Here is a 17,512-nt window from a genome sequence, read left to right as displayed (position 1 = left end):
ACAGCTGGTGACACTTAAACACTGTTCTACATATTTTATTAAAGTCAATTCTTTTATTTTCTGATTTCTCAATGCCGACACAAGGTTGCACAAAAACCAAATGCTCAGTGGCAGCTTGAGAAGTCTGAAAACCTTACACTAACTGGGAAGGCAGCACTGAAGCTCATACAGTTTCAAAATAGGGCAATGTAAACCGAGGAGTCACGGTAAAATACACGGAACAATAATTAAACATACGTAAACTTAAGCCGTGTCGTTTAAATAGGGAGTGTGACAGTATTGCTTTCAAATAATAAAGAAAGTTATTTGCGAAAGTACGAAATCAAGCCATGGCTCGGTTTACACACTGTGTTGAAATGTTCCGATAAATGTTGCGAAGCAAACTAAGTCATGTGATAGCAAATGTATGTACAATGGCGCCGCATGTTCACCGTCACCATCATGTTCCTTAAAAAGCGCCAATGAATAGCATTCCTCCCCGAATCATATATTCTGCTTGCGAGTGGCACCATTCGAATGCAGGTGCATTAACGCGGCTCAAGCAGAGATGGAACTCGCCGGCCGTGTCTCCCCAGACGATGCAGCATGAGCAGGTTTCATAGCGGACGGTGATGGGAGGTAGGGGAAGAGGAAGAGTGGTGAGCTTTAGGGGCAGCAAATAGGAATTCGGATCAAAAGAGCGGAAACAGTGGCATGTGGGCTTTATCGAGAACTAAGAGCAGCCGATTCTTACCCTTAATTGTACAGACATCAACACACTAGTCCAGAACACTGGAGCTGCGCCCTCCAGACTGCACTGACGGCTTTTGTCGATTACACCAGGCTTTAAAGAGGGCATATTACAGCGTACATGAGAGCTAATAACGAATGCTTAAGCGTGGTGTTGTATGGCCGCCGCCTACGAAGAAAAAAAAAGCACAGCACCGCAGCCCTCCGACGCTGCCGGCGGGAACGCCAGCAAAGAGGCGCAGAGCGCCGAGGAGACACGTCCGCCTCGTACGACTACTCGTCAAGTGAACTTTATTTACACGTATATACACAAGTTTCTTACGCACCTCTAGTGGTGCCTCTAGACATCGCTGCCATGCGAGGCGCCACACGGCAGCTCGAATCAAACTGAAAATGAACCCGGGTACCACACGAAAGGGGAGGGGGGGGGGGAGTCATTATAAATTAAAAGAAGAGAAAAGTGAGCCCCATAACTGTCTCTCAGGGAGAGGACACCTCAACAGTAGCTCATGAAGGATCGGGGCAGAGAAGTGATTAAAAGGGTAGGATTAAAAGGTAGAGAGATAGAGAGAGAGGAAAGGAGAGAGCGAGGCGCAGGGACAGGGTGCGACGGAAGTAAGGAGAAGACAGGACAGAAGTACACGGTTGCAGGACTCGGAGGACGGAGCACCACTGGCGAGAGCTCTTGTCGGCAACAGGAGATGGCGTAGGACCAACCCAGTCGGCCAGAGCTGCGCTGTCGTCGGAGATCGCGAGGGCGCAACCGGTCGGCACGGAATCCAGCGAGCGAGGGGGATATCCCAGAAGTATACTTGTTAGTGGCGTGTGCTGCGACAGATAATGCTGGAACACGCCGAAGTATGCCACATCAGCAATCTAGACAAGCGTGTGGACATCTGTATGTGCTGTACGCTCTGCGCTCTCACCGCTTATCTGGGGTTGAAGCTACACAGAAACCACGAAAAGTGCTTCTCTCCCTAGAGCAGCCGTATTCCCACTCGCCAGTGTTTGTACAGTTACGCCAGATAGGCTCCCTAAAGGAGTTGGTTGATAGCCATACTTCATATACGATTCCAGTTTGATGCTGTCTCATTCATTCCTTCGCGATCGCGGTAAAACAGATTTCTATGTACGCTGAGACATTGTAACGTGCATCACTCACGCGTTTTTCCAGTTGAGATTCGTCGTTCGAGACAGATTTCCCACTGGCTCCGACAGTCTGGTTGTCCGCTTCGACGACAGCTGCCTCACCTTTGTACATCTGGGATGTGAGATCCATTGGTTAGGGTAACTCTAACTCATTCAACGAAGGTTCGAGGGCACAGAAAGCGTTAGCTGGTAGAAGCGATGGGCGACGCCTAAGCTGCTTCTTCTTCTCTCGCTACCAGCGTGTGGCTCATGCCCACTTTTCAAGCGATTGGCTAAAGCTCTACTGAATAAGCTCTATTCGTTGTAATGTGTCTGAACAGTGTATGTGTAATAAACGATGTAAACGATGCTCTTGAGATATTTCTTTACATGTCATATGTCGTATATGTACATATAATCAAATAGTCTTTTTTTGATTATTTCAGCACTTTTGCCTTTTGTGTTTTTTATATTGAACATAATCGTAATAAAACTGCCAGCCCTAATGCAGCTTCTGTCTTTTTCATAAATAAATAATTATGGTAATTAAAAATGAAGGTCTTTTTCTCTAAAGTGGCGACAGCTGATGTATTTCAGATGGTCGATACGAGGAATATAACAGGGTAGTCTCCGTCAAGATTACTATACTGATAGTAAATGAAGGTCGTATGTTGGGGGAGGAAATCACTTGTAGGGCTTGTAGTAAAGTCGACCTGTTATAACGATGTATCATTTGTTCCTAGTGGAACGGGGTTTATTGGCACAAGTAGCACTTGCACGGTAGGTCTATTGACGCGAAAAGCGGGCGGCAGTAACAGACTCAAGAATCACAGCAATCGGGGCAAACGCTCGCGCTTGGCTCCTCCTGCTAAAGGCGTGACCCACTGCGGCACATATTCTTCTTCCTCTCTACAATACCCCGGCGACGAAGACGAGCCATCCTGGCAAGTCAAGGTGACGAGATTAGGAGTGGGTCGTGATAGGGCTTGAGACGACTCACGTGGACAGTCTCACGACCAAGGCATCGCCTGTCTGTAGATGGCGTGATCGGCTCGATCACGTATGTGACAGGAGATCGACGTTCGACGACGCGATAAGGACCGTGAAACTTGGGGGCAAACTTAGCGGACAGACCTGGGGAGTGGAAGGGAAGTCGGAGCCAGACAAACGAGCCCACGGCAAAAGTCTCGACTTGCTGGTCGCGGTCGTGGCGGTCTTTTTCGAATGCTTGCTTGTCCGAGGTGAATGATCGGGCCAACTGACGACACTCTTCAGCGTGGTGCAAAATTTCAGAAAGAGGGCTGAACTCTGAGACGTCGGGACGATACGGCAAAATGGTGTCAAGGGTGGAGCACGGCTCACGCCCATATAGAAGAAAGAAAGGCGAGAAGCCTGTGGTTGACTGCGTCGCGGTGTTGTACGCATAGGTCACAAATGGGAGAATGACATCCCAGTTTGATTGGTCGGAATTGACATACATGGCGAGCATGTCTCCTAGCGTTCGGTTGAAGCGCTCAGTTAGACCGTTGGTCTGCGGGTGGTAGGCTGTAGAGGTGCGGTGCACCGTGTGGCATGCCCGAAGGAGTTGTTGTACAACTTCGGATAAAAAGACACGCCCTCGATCACTTAGTAGTTCACGTGGTGCCCCATGACGCAGTACGAAGCGTCGCAAAACGAAATTGGCTACGTCACGTGCACCTGCCGTAGGTAGTGGAGCTGTTTCAGCATACCTCGTCAGATGATCGACGGCGACAATGATCCATCGATTTCCAGTGGCAGTGTAAGGAAGGGGACCATATAGATCGATACCAATGCGGTCGAAAGGGCGCGCCGGACACGGTAGAAGCTGTAATAATCCGGGTGAATGGGCAGGTGTCTTTCGTCGTTGGCATGATGAACAAGACCGAATGTATTTTCGTACAAAAGTGTACATACCACGCCAGTAGTAACGCTGGCGGATCCGCTGATATGTTCGTAACACACCAGCGTGAGCATGTTGTGGGTCGGCATGGAAATACGCACAGACATCAGATCGCATGTGGTGTGGTATAACCAAGAGCCATTTACGACCATCCGCGTGGTAGTTTCTGCGGTATAGTTGCGCATCCCGTATGGCGAAATGTGTGGCTTGTCGGCGAAGAGCGCGTGGGTATGCAGACGTTGAAGAGTCAGAAAGAATGTTAAGGAGAGAAGTTATCCATGGGTCTTTCCGCTGTTCAGACGACATGCTTGTGACGGAAATGGGAGCGATGGAGAAGTTGGTGTCCGAATGCAGGTCTGCGGTGGATTTCAGTGGTGATCGTGAGAGGGTGTCCGCATCAGAGTGTTTTCGTCCTGAGCGGTAGACGACACGAATGTCGAATTCTTGTAGGCGAAGAGCCCAACGTCCAAGGCGACCTGAAGGATCTTTTAGCGACGCCAACCAACAAAGCGCGTGGTGATCGGTCACAACGTCGAAACTCTGTCCGTACAAGTAAGGACGAAACTTGCTTAACGCCCAAACGATTGCGAGACATTCTTTTTCAGTTACGGAGTAGTTCATCTCCGCTTTTGTGAGTGCGCGGCTTGCGTATGCGACGACGTACTCCGGAATACCGGGCTTTCGTTGCGCGAGTACTGTTCCCAGACCAACGCCACTGGCATCTGTGTGCACTTCAGTGGGGGCACTTGGGTCGTAATGACGTAGAATTGGTGGGGACGTAAGTAGGCGGCGCAGTGTAAGGAAAGCTTCGTCGCATGCCGGGGACCAGTTAGAAAGATTAGCTGGACCGTTCAGTAGTTGTGTAAGTGGGGCTATTATTGTTGCAAAGTTGTGGACGAAACGACGAAAATACGAGCACAAGCCGATGAAGCTCCTAAGTTCTTTGAGTGAAGTCGGCTTCGGAAAGTCGGCTACGGCTCGAAGTTTGTCGGGGTCGGGGCAAATTCCATCCTTTGACACAACGTGACCAAGTATAGTAAGTTGGCGAGCCCCAAAGCGGCACTTCTTTAGGTTAAGTTGGAGGTTTGCCTTGGTAAGACACTGAAGAATGGTGCGCAGACGGTCGACGTGGGTAGGGAAATCAGGCGAAAATACGATAACATCATCGAGGTAACATAAGCATATCTGCCATTTAAGGCCGCGTAAAATGCTGTCCATCATTCGCTCAAACGTTGCAGGTGCATTGCACAGACCGAATGGCATAACCATGAATTCGTATAGGCCATCCGGCGTAACGAACGCTGTTTTGGGACGGTCACACTCTGCCATCGGAACCTGCCAGTAACCTGAACGTAAGTCCAGCGAAGAAAAGAATTCGGCACCTTGTAGGCAATCGATAGCGTCGTCGATGCGGGGAAGAGGGTATACGTCTTTCCGTGTAATTTTGTTCAGTCGCCGGTAGTCAACACAAAATCTAATCGAACCGTCTTTTTTCTTCACTAGCACAACAGGTGAAGACCAGGGGCTAGAAGATGGTTTGATGCAACCGCGCTGAAGCATATCATCCACCTGCTCTGCAATTACACTTCGTTCCTTGGGTGATACGCGGTAGGGTCGTTGCCGCAAAGGAGGGTGCGTTCCGGTGTAGATTGTGTGAGCGACGGTGTTAGTTTGACCCAGTGCCTTTTGAGGAAGGTCAAATGAATCTCGGAATTCATGCAGAAGGGCTATTAGCTGGTCCCGTTGATCCGAAGGAAGCTTGCTGTCGATGGAACGATTGAAGATATCCGAGGAGTAGTCATCCCGCGTAAAAAGAGGAGTAACGGCGTTCAGCTGAAGTTGCTGGCCAGTGTCATGGGACTCAATAGGCACAATAACGTTGTCGTCAACAGGATGAACATAGCCCAGTGTTTCAAGAGCTCTTAAGGTGAGAGGGCATGAGCTAGGATTGCAAACGACAATTCCGGAAGTATCTTGATGAGGTGGCAGAACGGCGTATGGCAGAGACGTACCGTGGCGGCGACTGAAAACGTCAGATGGAGAGAACACAACGGTAGAGCCGGACAATTCAGTGCGATTGACGGGGACAACAATGGCACTAAAAGGAGGAAAATCAACGTCGGAAGCAACAAGAAGCTTGCCCAGGTGAGTGCGCTCATTGTCAGTAGATGGCGCATCTGAAAACACAGATAATTCTACCTGCGCGCGAGCGCAGTCAATTACGGCGTGGTGCCGTGACAAAAAATCCCATCCTAGTATCACGTCGTGAGCACAAGTGGTCAACACGAGAAACTCGATGTGGTACAGGACGTCGTGAATGATTACTCTCGCTGTACATGCTCCGACTGGTCGAATAGGTTGCGAGCTCGCGGTATTCAGCAATACGTCGGAAGGCGGCGTCGTTACTTTTCGTATCGAACGGGAGAGTTTTTGACTCATCACCGATACGGCGGCACCCGTGTCAACAAGCGCAAGAGTTCGTAGACCTTCAACATACAGTTCCAGAACGTTTGTGGGGGATGGGCGAGGACTTCTACAATGCGACGATTTCGCAGCTCGTGCCTCCGGAGCTGCGGCAGTCAGTTTTCCGTCTCTGCGGGGTTCGGTCGGCGACGCAACGGGGACGGAGAACGGTAGCGGCGTGGTGAGGATGAGCGACGGGGACCGAATGGTCGGTAGTCGGCAGCAGGGTGGTGGTCTATTTCGGATGGGGACGGGTCGCGTTGCACTGATTGTCGGTCGTATTGACGGGTAATTTCTCGTTGCGCGTTGTACGGGGCCGGGAAAGAGTCGTCAGAGTACCTTGGAGCTGCAGCCGGGCCCGTTGTGAAGCGCCGGCGACAGAAGCGCGCCACGTGACCTGGATATCCGCATGCATAACAGATCGGACGATTGTCAACTGTGCGCCAAGGGTTTCCGTGATAGCGCTGTTGTGTTGCTGGAACTGGCGTCGTTGGTACTAGTAGAGGCTGGGGAGTCGGCCGAAGTGTAGGTCGTGGTGAAGTAGCAGCAACAGCAGCGTAAGTCAATGGCGCGGTGACAGCTGTTGTCTGAGAGACGGGCGGCAGTGCCTCAGATACCTGCGCCTGTATTACCTGTCTGATGGCGGGCGCGAGACGCTCAGAAGAGGGTTCCGTTGCCGGTTGATACGACAGACACGAAAGTTGTCGGGCCACCTCCTCGCGTACATATCGTTTGATTTCCGTAATGATTGTGTTGTTGCCTCCACCTAGGGTCAATGCCGCGAGAGTTTCGTCGGTAGTCGCTGGCCGCCGTGTCATGACCCGCTGCTTGCGCAATTCCTCGAAGCTCTGGCAAAGAGTGGCGAGTTCAGACACGGTACGGGGGCCCTTGGCCAGCAGCATCTGGAAGGCGTCGTCGTCTATCCCCTTCAAGATGTGCTTGATCTTGTCTGCCTCAATCATTGAAGGGTTAAGGCGCTTGCACAAGTCGAGCACATCCTCGATGTAGCTCGTGAAGCCTTCCCCCTGAAGCTCTGCGCGTCCCCGTAGGCGCTGTTCGGCACGGAGCTTGCGTACCTCGGGGCGACCGAACACATCGGTAATGCGCAGCTTGAAGGCACCCCAAGTGGCGAATTCCGAGTGGTGGTTGTTAAACCAGAGACTCGCCACCTCTTTCAGGTAGAAGGGTTCATATTGAAGCTTCGAAGGGTCGTCCCACTTGTTGCTTGCGCCTACCTTTTCAAATGTCGACAGCCAATCTTCTACGTCTTGCTCATCGGTACCGTCGAAAAAAGGTGGATCGCGCACGCGTAGCGAAGTGGGCACGATGACCATCGGAGGCTGGGTCGTACCTTGCTGGGTGGTTTCTTCAGCCATTTCTGGGATGGCAGGTAGTTTCCTGTTGCGGAGTTCCAGGTTGAAGTACCCAGCACCTCCACCACTCTGCAACGGGGTTTATTGGCACAAGTAGCACTTGCACGGTAGGTCTATTGACGCGGAAAGCGGGCGGCAGCAACGGACTCGGGAATCACAGCAATCGGGGCAAACGCTCGCGCTTGGCTCCTCCTGCTAAAGGCGTGACCCACTGCGGCACATATTCTTCTTCCTCTCTACACTAGGAATGTCTCCTCCGCTGCGAAAAAAAAAAGTCACAAGCTTGCGCAAGGCCAGGCAAGGCTTGATATTCATAAATAATAGGATTATTAAGACTGATCTGGTTAGATCTGGGTTGCTTCAAGCCCTTAGCTAGAGGGCACAGGTAGCTTCTAGGTTACCTGAACGTCGTTGCTAGCCTATAGGTAGGCAATGTTACGCTGTTATTGTGCTGATTCTCAGCCTAGAAGGGTTCGAGGTAAACCACAGACACGAAAAGGGCGTCAAAACTTTAGAAACAGAAACCCGCTTACAAATTCGCGCCCAAAGCTAGCGTTCACGTCCCTCACATTTTTACGGCCATGCCATTAGCGTAGGACGTCCATAGCTTCGGTGTCTTCGTACCTCCACCGTTGCGTCTTCTGTTCCTTAGTATTGACTCGTTGTACGTAGTCGGGACGTTCAGCTCACCTAAGTCTTGTCTTGTCTTGTCGCTTAAAAGATCTGAGTCGCTGCACAATCATTTGTTTAGCTTACAGTTCTCTTCAATTTTAGTGTACCAGGGGTGAGTAGTAGGAAGAAGAAGAAAACTTTATTAGCAAAAAAGACATCGTGGCCGTAAAACAGGGCAACGCCACGTGGTCGGGCCCCTATTTCAAGGCACCGCTGGGTCTCGCCATCTTTTCAGCCTTCCGGACTAGCAATCACCCAAATTTTATGGCACACAGTGGTTTATGATGACGATAATGATGATGATGATGATGACGACGACGGTGATCATGATGATGATGATATTCTTAACGCCACATGGGCGCGTACCTCTTTCTTTAGACAGGCCGCACAAATTACAAATGGCTTACACAACTTCGCTGTTTAAATTGTCAATCGAATCATGACTGACAATTTACCTTTGAGGTAGTTTATCAATTTGAATTGATAAACTACCAAATATATACTTAAATTGATAATTTACCTTTTTTGTGCCCATCAGTGCCTTTTTTAGCCTTGCGGAAAGCGTAGATGCCTTGGCGAACTGATGAATTTATTATTTCGGTGCTTTAGAGATATTTGTAAAAAACAAACACCTAATTATGTAGACAGACAGAACAAAAAAAAGAAAGAAAGAAAGAGTGAAAGAAAGATTAAAAGAAAGGAAAAGTTGCTCAATTGGGAGGCTTCTGTCATTATCATTATTATAAAAGAAGCTGACGCTCTCCGACAACGCGTTCAAGTTCCAGCTCTAGTGAGGTCCAAAGATTTTCTCCCCTTCCACAGTCAGACCTCCTTCAACTTTGTGGCGGCTGCGGCGTCTGCCCCATAGAATATTCAATCAGGACGCATAGTAAATTCTGTGTTCACAGCCAGAAACTTATCCGAAATTGCTTTACAGTCACAATGTTTGCCACGAGTACCTTTTATTCTGTTTTGACCTAATAAAAAAAGCTGATAAGCAATAAAAGGACAGCGCTTTCCCTGAAGCCATTAAAGAGTGGATCAAAAACAGGTGGTTGATACACCAATGTCTTTATTTTTTCTTATTTATTGATTCTAGCATACTGAAAACCTTTGAAGGTAGTTTTACAGAGATAAGGCAGCGTAAAACAAAGGAAACAAGATTTGAAATCACACAAAACAACACGTATATTTTCCACAGTGACAAACCTGGGAAGCAGAACAACCACACTTCGTCGCCTAGTCTGCATACGTAGTTTCCGTCCACCCGTCCGTCCGTCCACCCGTCCACGCACCCACTCACCCGTCCGTCCGTCCGTCCGTCTGTCCATCCGTCCATCCGTCCATCCATTCATCCATCCATCTGTCTGTCGCCGCCAAGATCTGAATGCTCTTACAATCATAAACTTAATGTAAACCGAAATTGGTGTAAACCGTAAGAAAATTTGTCTGATATGGCGGTCTCGTCAGGACATGAATAACGTGAAAATTATGCTTCGCACGTCGTCAAACCCTTTCCTCCAGACTCGTGTACCACATACCTGTAATACTATGGGCCGTGGTATCCATTTCCGACGCAGGCCAATGAGAGTTTAGGTCTTTCCAGGAGTGACAAAACAGACATTGGTAATTTCAATGTGACGGCGTTAAAAAGGTTAGGTTAATTTGGTTTTTTTATGGCGAAAAGAAGCTAAGGCTATGCTGCGCCAGACACAAGACTTTCAGGAATGGACGCTAAAAAGATGACATTTTAAAGCCCATTCAACAGGTTACTTTCTTTCAGAAAGTTTAGCAAGTCAGGCAGAGGTACTAGAGGATCATCTCCTAGGAACAAAGCAGGGTGTAAAGGTACGTGTTGTTTGTATAGCTTGCTGAAAAGTTTTTGTCTCTGTGTTTCAATGGTAGGACATGTGATTAGGATGTGCATAAGTGTTAACGCTTCTTGGCATTTTTCACACGTTGGTTGATCTTCCTTTGCGAGTAAGAAGTTGTGTGTCAAGTGTGTGTGTCCAATGCGAAGTCGGCATAATACAACTTCAATAAACTGTTGCTGGTGACGGCAGGTCTTCCATTCCCCGAGATTGGGTTTCACCAGGTGGAGCTTATTGTTCGTGCAGGTGTCCCATTGCTTTTGCCATTTTGCTAGTAGGGCCAGGCGAATTGTTCTCTGGATATCTTTAAGGGGAATTTTTACTTTTGTTACTGTTTTATGGGCTGCCTGGGAAGCATACTTATCTGCTTTTTTGTTTCCAGGTATCCCCACATGACTTGGGACCCAGCAGAAACGGATGCAGGTTGCCTGGCTGTTTAAGTATACCATGTTTAGAATGTCGCCTACTATAGGCTCACATTCGAATTTTATATGTAGTGCTTTTAGTGTGCTTATTGAGTCGGTGTATATGGTTGCTTTCTTGTATTTTTCAGCGATGATTTTCCGAACTGCTTCACTCAAGGCATAAGCTTCAGCTGAAAAAATGGAAAAACTACGAGGTACTTTCACAGAAATTGCGCTTTTTGTCGTCACAATCCCAATACTCACGTGGTCCTCCGTTTTTGAGCCATCTGTGTAAAATTCTTCGTAATCCCTATATTTGTGCTGAAGTGTATAAAATTCTTGGATTATGTGTTCTGGTGGGGTGCTTTTTTTGTTGAAACGGCTAAGTGAAAATTCGCATAGCTGTGACAGGTCAAACCATGGCGGCAGTCTTGGTGGTTTATAGCGACATCTAGTGATTCAACAGGGATGGTATAAAAGCGGCAGTATTCCTCAAAACGTAAGACAAGTGGTTTGATTAGGTTCGGTTTGTTGAGATAGTGTGAGCGCGAGTCACATTTTGCAGCAATTTCATAGCAGATGTGTTCAGGTGACGACCTTATTCTTAAAACATATGACAAGGTTAGTAATGCTCTTCGATCACATAGAGGGGGCTCATTGCATTCTACGTATAGACTTTGCACGGGTGATGTTCTGTAAGCACCACTTGACAGACAGAGACCGAGGTTGTGTATAGGGTCAAGACGACGGATGTACGAGTTTCGCGCCGAGCCGTGGACTATGCATCCGTAGTCTAACATGCTGCGTACAAGGGATCGGTAAATACGTATAAGGCAGAATCGATCGGAACCCCAGTGTTTATGGGAGAGTACTTTGAGCACATTGAGTGCTCTGTTTGCCTTAGTTTTCAGTGCATTTATGTGTGGAAGAAAGTTTAGTTTTCGGTCGAATGTGATTCCTAGAAATTTGTGTTCTTGTTTTACCGGCATGTTTATGTTGTATAGTTTGAGCGCGGGCTCAGGGAACAGTCCTCTCTTTTGTGTAAAGAGAACAGCTGTGGTTTTTTGGGCTGAAAAGCGGAAACCATTTTGGTCGGCCCATTTCGTAAGCCGATTTATTGTAATTTGGAGTTGCCTTTCGCAGGATGATAGGCTGGAGGCTCGGCATGCAATTTGTAGATCATCAACATAGATGGAGTGCATGACTGTACGGGGTATAGCCCTGTTGATGGAGTTCATTTTTAAAATAAACAGGGTGGTGCTCAAAACGCAGCCCTGTGGTACACCATTTTCTTGGACAAATTTTCGTGACAGTACCGTACCCAAACATACTTGAAAAGTTCTATTCGATAAAAAATCGTGTAAGCAGTTCAGCATTCTTCCGCGAATCCCTAAGTTAGCTGGATCTCTGAGAATTCCGTATCTCCAAGTTGTGTCATATGCTTTCTCTAGGTCAAAAAGACCGAGAGACAGAACTGTTTGTGTAGAAATGCTTGTCGTATTTCTTGTTCCAGCCTAACAATGTGATCAGTGGTGGAACAGCCCTTTTTGTATCCGCACTGGTGTGCGTCTATTAGGTGCTCCGATTCCAGAGTGAAGGTAAGTCTAATATTTATGATGCTTTCGTAAGTTTTTGCAAGGCAACTTGTTAATGCAATGGGCCTGTAGCTACTTGGGGTTGTTGGGGGTTTACCAGGTTTTAGGAATGGTATGACTGTGGCTTTTTTCCAATCTTCAGGCATTATGCCAGAGTCCCATATTTTGTTGAAGAATTGGAGAAGTGCCCGCGCGGATGCTTGGGATAGGTGTGTCAACATTGCGTAGTGTATCTGGTCAGACCCTGTTCTCGTTTTTTTACCGGCAGAGAGTACCCTGTTCAATTCGTGCAGCGTAAGCGGAAGGTTATAACTTTCATTTGAGGTACTGCTAGAAGGCAATCTTTGTCTTTCTGCATTTTCTTTATATTTCAGGAATGTATTCGTGTAATTTGCTGAGCATGATACCTTATAAAAGTGTTCTCCTAATAGGTTGGCCTGGTCTTCTAGTGTTGATTGTGTGTCTGGACTTGTAAGCAGTGGTATTGTGTAGGAGGAGTACTCTCCCTTGAACTTCCTCACCTGGTCTCAGATGTGTTTAGATGTGACTGAACTGTTAATTGATGATATGTATTTTTGCCATGAATCCTTTTCTGCCTGTCTTCGAATAAATCGGGCTCTGGCTTTTGCCTGTTTGAAGTTGATGACGTTGGCGTAGGTGGGATATCTTCGTAGAATTCCCCAGGCCTTATTTTGTAGTTTTTTGGCATCAGTACACTCGTTTGTCCACCAAGGGTTGAATTTCTTAGGTACGATGCCGGATGATTGCGGTATTGCTTTTTCTGCTGCTAAGATTAAAACTTTGACAAACTCTTGGTTTAGTTTCTCAAAAGAAAGCTCCGATGAGAAAACTTCATCGAGCTTAGCGTTTTCTGTGAAAACTGACCAGTTCGCGAGCTGTAGTTTCCACCGGCGTGGCCTGCTTGTTAGAGTTGGGTAAGATGGTATGAGTTTTATGATGCCGGGTTGATGATCACTGCCATAAGATGTGTTGACGACGTCCCATTTAAAATCATTAAAAATACACGATGAACACATGGCGAGATCTAAGCAACTAAAAGTGCGCGAGGTTGGTGAAAAGTAGGTAAAAGCACCGGAATTAAGAAGGCAGATGTCATTTGTTAAAATAAAATCTTCCACGGCTTGCCCTCTTGCGTCAATTTTGTCGCTACCCCAAAGGGTTGAATGAGCATTGAAATCCCCAACTAAGATAAATGGTTTTGGCAACTGTTCCACTAGATTTTCTAGGTTTTTGGTGCTGAAAAGGGTGTGAGGTGGGATATACAGTGAGCAGATGGTGATGGTTTTTTATGATAGGATGGTGACTGCTACGGCCTCGAAAGATGTGTTTATTTGGACATCTCGCGTAGAAGTGCTGCCCTGCACCACTATGGCTACTCCTCCTGAAAGGCGGTTGCAATGTTCGCGGTCCTTTCGGGCAACTTTGAAGCCTTTTAGGAAGTGGTTGTGTTTTGCACCAAGATTTGTCTCTTGGAGGCAAAAGGCTACTGGTGAGAATTTGTTAATGATGTCTTTTATGTCACCAAAGTTATGAATTAAGCCTCTACAGTTCCAATGTACAATAAAAGCCATGGCAGAATAAAGTCAAGTAATTATACTTGTGGGGATTGATCGGTATAAAAGATGATAGGTGACAATATTAAGAAATAGAAATAGAAAGAAATACGATAACCATTACGGTTATCGCTTACTTACTGTGGTTACTGGGACTTTGTCCTTGTCCTGTTTGGTACGCTCGAGAGAGCGCTTTTCCTTCGGTGTCGACGACACCGGAGTTTTGTGGTCGATCTCCATTGCCTTGTCTGAGGCGCTGGAAGATCGAGAGTGAGGCGCTGAGAAACGGATCTCAGGCCTTGGCGCTCTATTGAGTTTAGGGCCCAGGGAGACCGGAGTCTGCGGGCCCTTTGATGTGCATGGAGCAGCTGGCGCTGCTTCTTTTACGGGGGCGGTTTGAGTCACCATACAACCACTGGGTGTGGTAGCGGTCGACTCCTGAGGCCTTTGTGACGCTGCCCCCGACTGCGTCACATCGGCGTAACTTCTGTGGAAAAGGTATGATAGCCGTGTTCGCGCTTCGCTGAGTGATATTTTTTCTTTGACGGTCAGAGGGATCACTTCTTTTTCTTTTTTCCAACATGGGCATGACCGGGAATACGCTGGGTGTTCCCCGTCACAGTTAACACAGTGGGGTGAGGATGAGCAATTTTCGGATTTGTGGTCGTTTGCACTGCATTTTGCGCATGTTTCTTTGCATCTGCAAGAGTGCGAGGCGTGTCCGAATCTCTGACATTTGAAGCAGCGTCTGGGGTTGGAATGTAAGGTCTGACATTTATTTTTAAGTACCCAGCCTTAAGTGAGGTGGGCATTTCACATGTTCCAAAGGTTAGTATTACGTGTTTGGTGGGCACTTCCTGATTATTGCGACGGATCACTATTCTTTGAAATTTTATGACATTTTGGTCTTGGAATCCTTCGAGGAGCTCTTCGTCACTAAGGCCTAAGAAGTCTTCCTCAGAGATTACTCCCCTGCTGGTATTTAGAGAGCGATGGACCGAAACGGTGACAGCTGTTTCTCCAATGCTGGTTAGTTGGGATAGCTTAGGCACTTGGTCTTTTTCGGTTAGCTCCAAAAGGAGGTCACCGCTTGACATTTTAGATGGTTTGTATGTGGGTCCTATTTTTTCTTTTAGGCACTTGGCCACCAAAAATGGGGATAATTTTCTTAGAGGTGTGCTGTCACTGTGGATAATGTGGTACTTCGCGAAAGTAAATTTGGTTTCTTTCGAGACGTGATAACTTGCTTCGGTGCGGCCTCTTTTGCGAGACCGATCAAGGTCGGCGGATGCTTGTAAAGCCATACAAGTATGAATGTGTTCGGTAACAGCGGCGACCACCCACCACGGAGCCCAACAAGGGGACGTGGTTGGACTTGTTGAAACAAGCCCTCCCGACGCCAGCCGTACGCTGTCACTATAACCCAATGTAATTATCCAAGGTGGGATACCTACACAAGGTTAACCCTTGCCGCCATGAATATCGGAAGTAAACGGAAGAGAGTAGAAGACAGGACAGATAAATAGTAAGAGATAAAGACGAAGATGTAGGGAGAGAGAGATAGGAAAAGGCGACTGCCGATTTCCCCTGGGTGGGTCAGCCCAGGGGTGCCGTCTACGTGAAGCCGGGGCCAAAGGGGTGTGTTGCCTCTGCCGGGGGGCCTTAACGGTCCAATCACCCAGCGTCGGCTCAACCCCCAGGATCCCCTTTTCCCCGGACACGGCAAAGCCACGCACGGCTAGGCGTGGGAGGGAGTAGAAACTCCCCCGTTAGCTCGGGTTCGTGGTGTCGCTACACACCAAACGCCTACTTGCGCAGGCGCCCTTGCGGGGGCGTTAAAAAAAACTGGCAGAAGCAGTGTTGACTCGACGAATACAAAGTATAAAAATGAGGATGTCAGCGGGAATGGAGCTCAATACCTACGTGGCAGTCAGGTCAGCGGCCTTGTTTGGGTAATTTGCGAGGTGGGCTGGCCATGTCTTGAAACAGTGCTTTAGGCAAAGGCCCCACGCCGACGAAACGTGAGTGCAACTTCAAATATATTTGCAGGGGTTGCTGTAAGCAAACGGTGTGTGACACCCTTTTGATGGCAGTTCCGGTGGTATATACGCAATGCAGCTGTAATGAATGACTGTCTACGAAGCGTAAGCCTGCTGGAAAAGATCTATTCTAGAAACAAAAAAGTGATGCGCTGACGTATGCACAGTGAGTATTAGAACAAACAATGCATTTTTGTTATGGACAAAGCGGCGTGCATGAAGAGACATGGCAGCAGTACTTCCAGATGAGAAATGCAGTTTCCCGAGAGGCTCAGAAACTACACTTTTCTGTACGCGTGGCCTACAAAGTGCGAATACTGTGCATATTCATGAAATTCCTTACTAGATTTCTTTAAGAACACGTCTATACAACTGACAGAGGACTAACAGTCAATGTCCAGGTATAACTAACACATTACTTTGAAAGAAAAAATGAATGAAGGAAATTTTCAAAAGCTCATTTATTGACACTACTTTAATAAAACTAGTGAGTAAAAAAGGCAAAAAAGTCACAAGGCACATTAGTTGTACTGATTCAAACGTACTGCAATAACTGTGATATAGATGTGAAAAAGGCCGCGTACACGACAAGCGAACTTGTCGCCGGCAGGGACGGAACCCTTGATCTTTGAAAGCATGAAATAAAAGGTTAACAAAGCAAAATGCCCTAAAAATACAAAAACGCAGTATTGGGAAATACACTTTCTATTGTCACTGCAACAACGTAGTCTACAGTGCTTGTATGAGCAGAAGTAAGGTCTTTGAGCAGATGGGCTGTCCGACACTTTCATAGGTGGACTTATTCAAGACAAGTGCACTTTCACAGCCAATGAAGACGGGGGCAATCGCTCGCGCGATTTCATGCCACAGTTTGTGGCATTACTGTCAGTATAGCACACGCCGAGACATTCATCGGTAAATAAACGTTTCTATTCTTACACAATAAGTAATGCCTCTTATTGCGATCCATTCAACGTTCCACTTGCCTCGCACCGTTTCCCCGGTCTTTCTATGGGCTCATATAACATGCAATCGCCAACTAATGCTGCCTTCTGTTAAGGGCGATGGGTGTCTTGAACCTGCAGCAATTCAACACACCTTGGCTGGGCACTCACTTCTGTTCGGCTAAATTACACTACATTGCTGACGGATGTCATAAGTCTTCGTATCGAAGACGTCTTGGTAAAATCAGGATGTTCGAATGCAATGAATTATACATATTTTCTTCGAGTTCGGGATACTACGTAGTGACGGGTTCCTTAAGCCTACCTATTTGAGACGCCCACTCAATATTCTCAATTGTATTCGGGCACATGACGCTACAATACTGCTGCCGATTTCATCGTACGGATAAGTGAGCTGGCGCTAGCATCACGAACTCGTGACGCGTATAAGGCATCCCGCGTAAGCTTGGGCTTTTTTTTTTAGTCGATAATTTGTCGACGCCAGAAGGCGCTATCCTGAAGGTTCGCGCATCACTTGCAGCTGAGTGGTTCTTCTATCGCCCGCAGTTGCATCCAGCTAGCTGAATAGTTAGGTCCTTTCTCGACAGCTATACCCACCAGGAGCGTCTCAACCACCCGAGTCACAGTGCCAAAAGCATGGCGAATTATCTTCCCCACAGTCCTCTGCCTGCCATCGTTCGCCTGCATCAGAAATTCACAATGGCCAACAATGGCGTACACGTTGTCTTTCCGGTAAGTACTGTCTATTTACGTTTCGATAAAACGTACGCTACGGGAT

The 17,512-nt window shown here is 47.6% G+C and overlaps 2 protein-coding genes and 1 long non-coding RNA gene across 6 annotated transcripts in view; 2 read left to right on the top strand and 1 right to left on the bottom strand.

Moving 5' to 3' along the window:
- Positions 1-17,512, bottom strand: part of LOC119184958 (uncharacterized) — a 46,723-nt gene that overhangs the window by 5,798 nt on the left and 23,413 nt on the right. The gene's annotated exons all lie outside the window — the stretch shown is intronic.
- Positions 10,555-12,195, top strand: LOC142765021 (uncharacterized). Its single transcript, XR_012884018.1, has 3 exons — positions 10,555-10,597; positions 10,711-10,776; positions 12,075-12,195. It is a non-coding gene; the product is annotated as an uncharacterized LOC142765021 (long non-coding RNA).
- Positions 17,271-17,512, top strand: part of LOC142765631 (uncharacterized) — a 70,330-nt gene continuing 70,088 nt past the window's right edge. For all 4 annotated transcript variants that reach the window (XM_075866944.1, XM_075866945.1, XM_075866942.1 and 1 more), the window contains exon 1: positions 17,271-17,466. In XM_075866944.1, coding sequence (XP_075723059.1) covers positions 17,444-17,466 — 23 coding nt within the window. In that variant the 5' untranslated portion in view covers positions 17,271-17,443. The remainder of the gene's footprint in view (positions 17,467-17,512) is intronic.

The sequence above is a fragment of the Rhipicephalus microplus genome, chromosome 6 (assembly GCF_043290135.1).
Source record: "Rhipicephalus microplus isolate Deutch F79 chromosome 6, USDA_Rmic, whole genome shotgun sequence".
Taxonomy (NCBI): Eukaryota; Metazoa; Arthropoda; class Arachnida; order Ixodida; family Ixodidae; genus Rhipicephalus; species Rhipicephalus microplus.
This window is presented reverse-complemented; position numbering and strand designations above follow the sequence as displayed.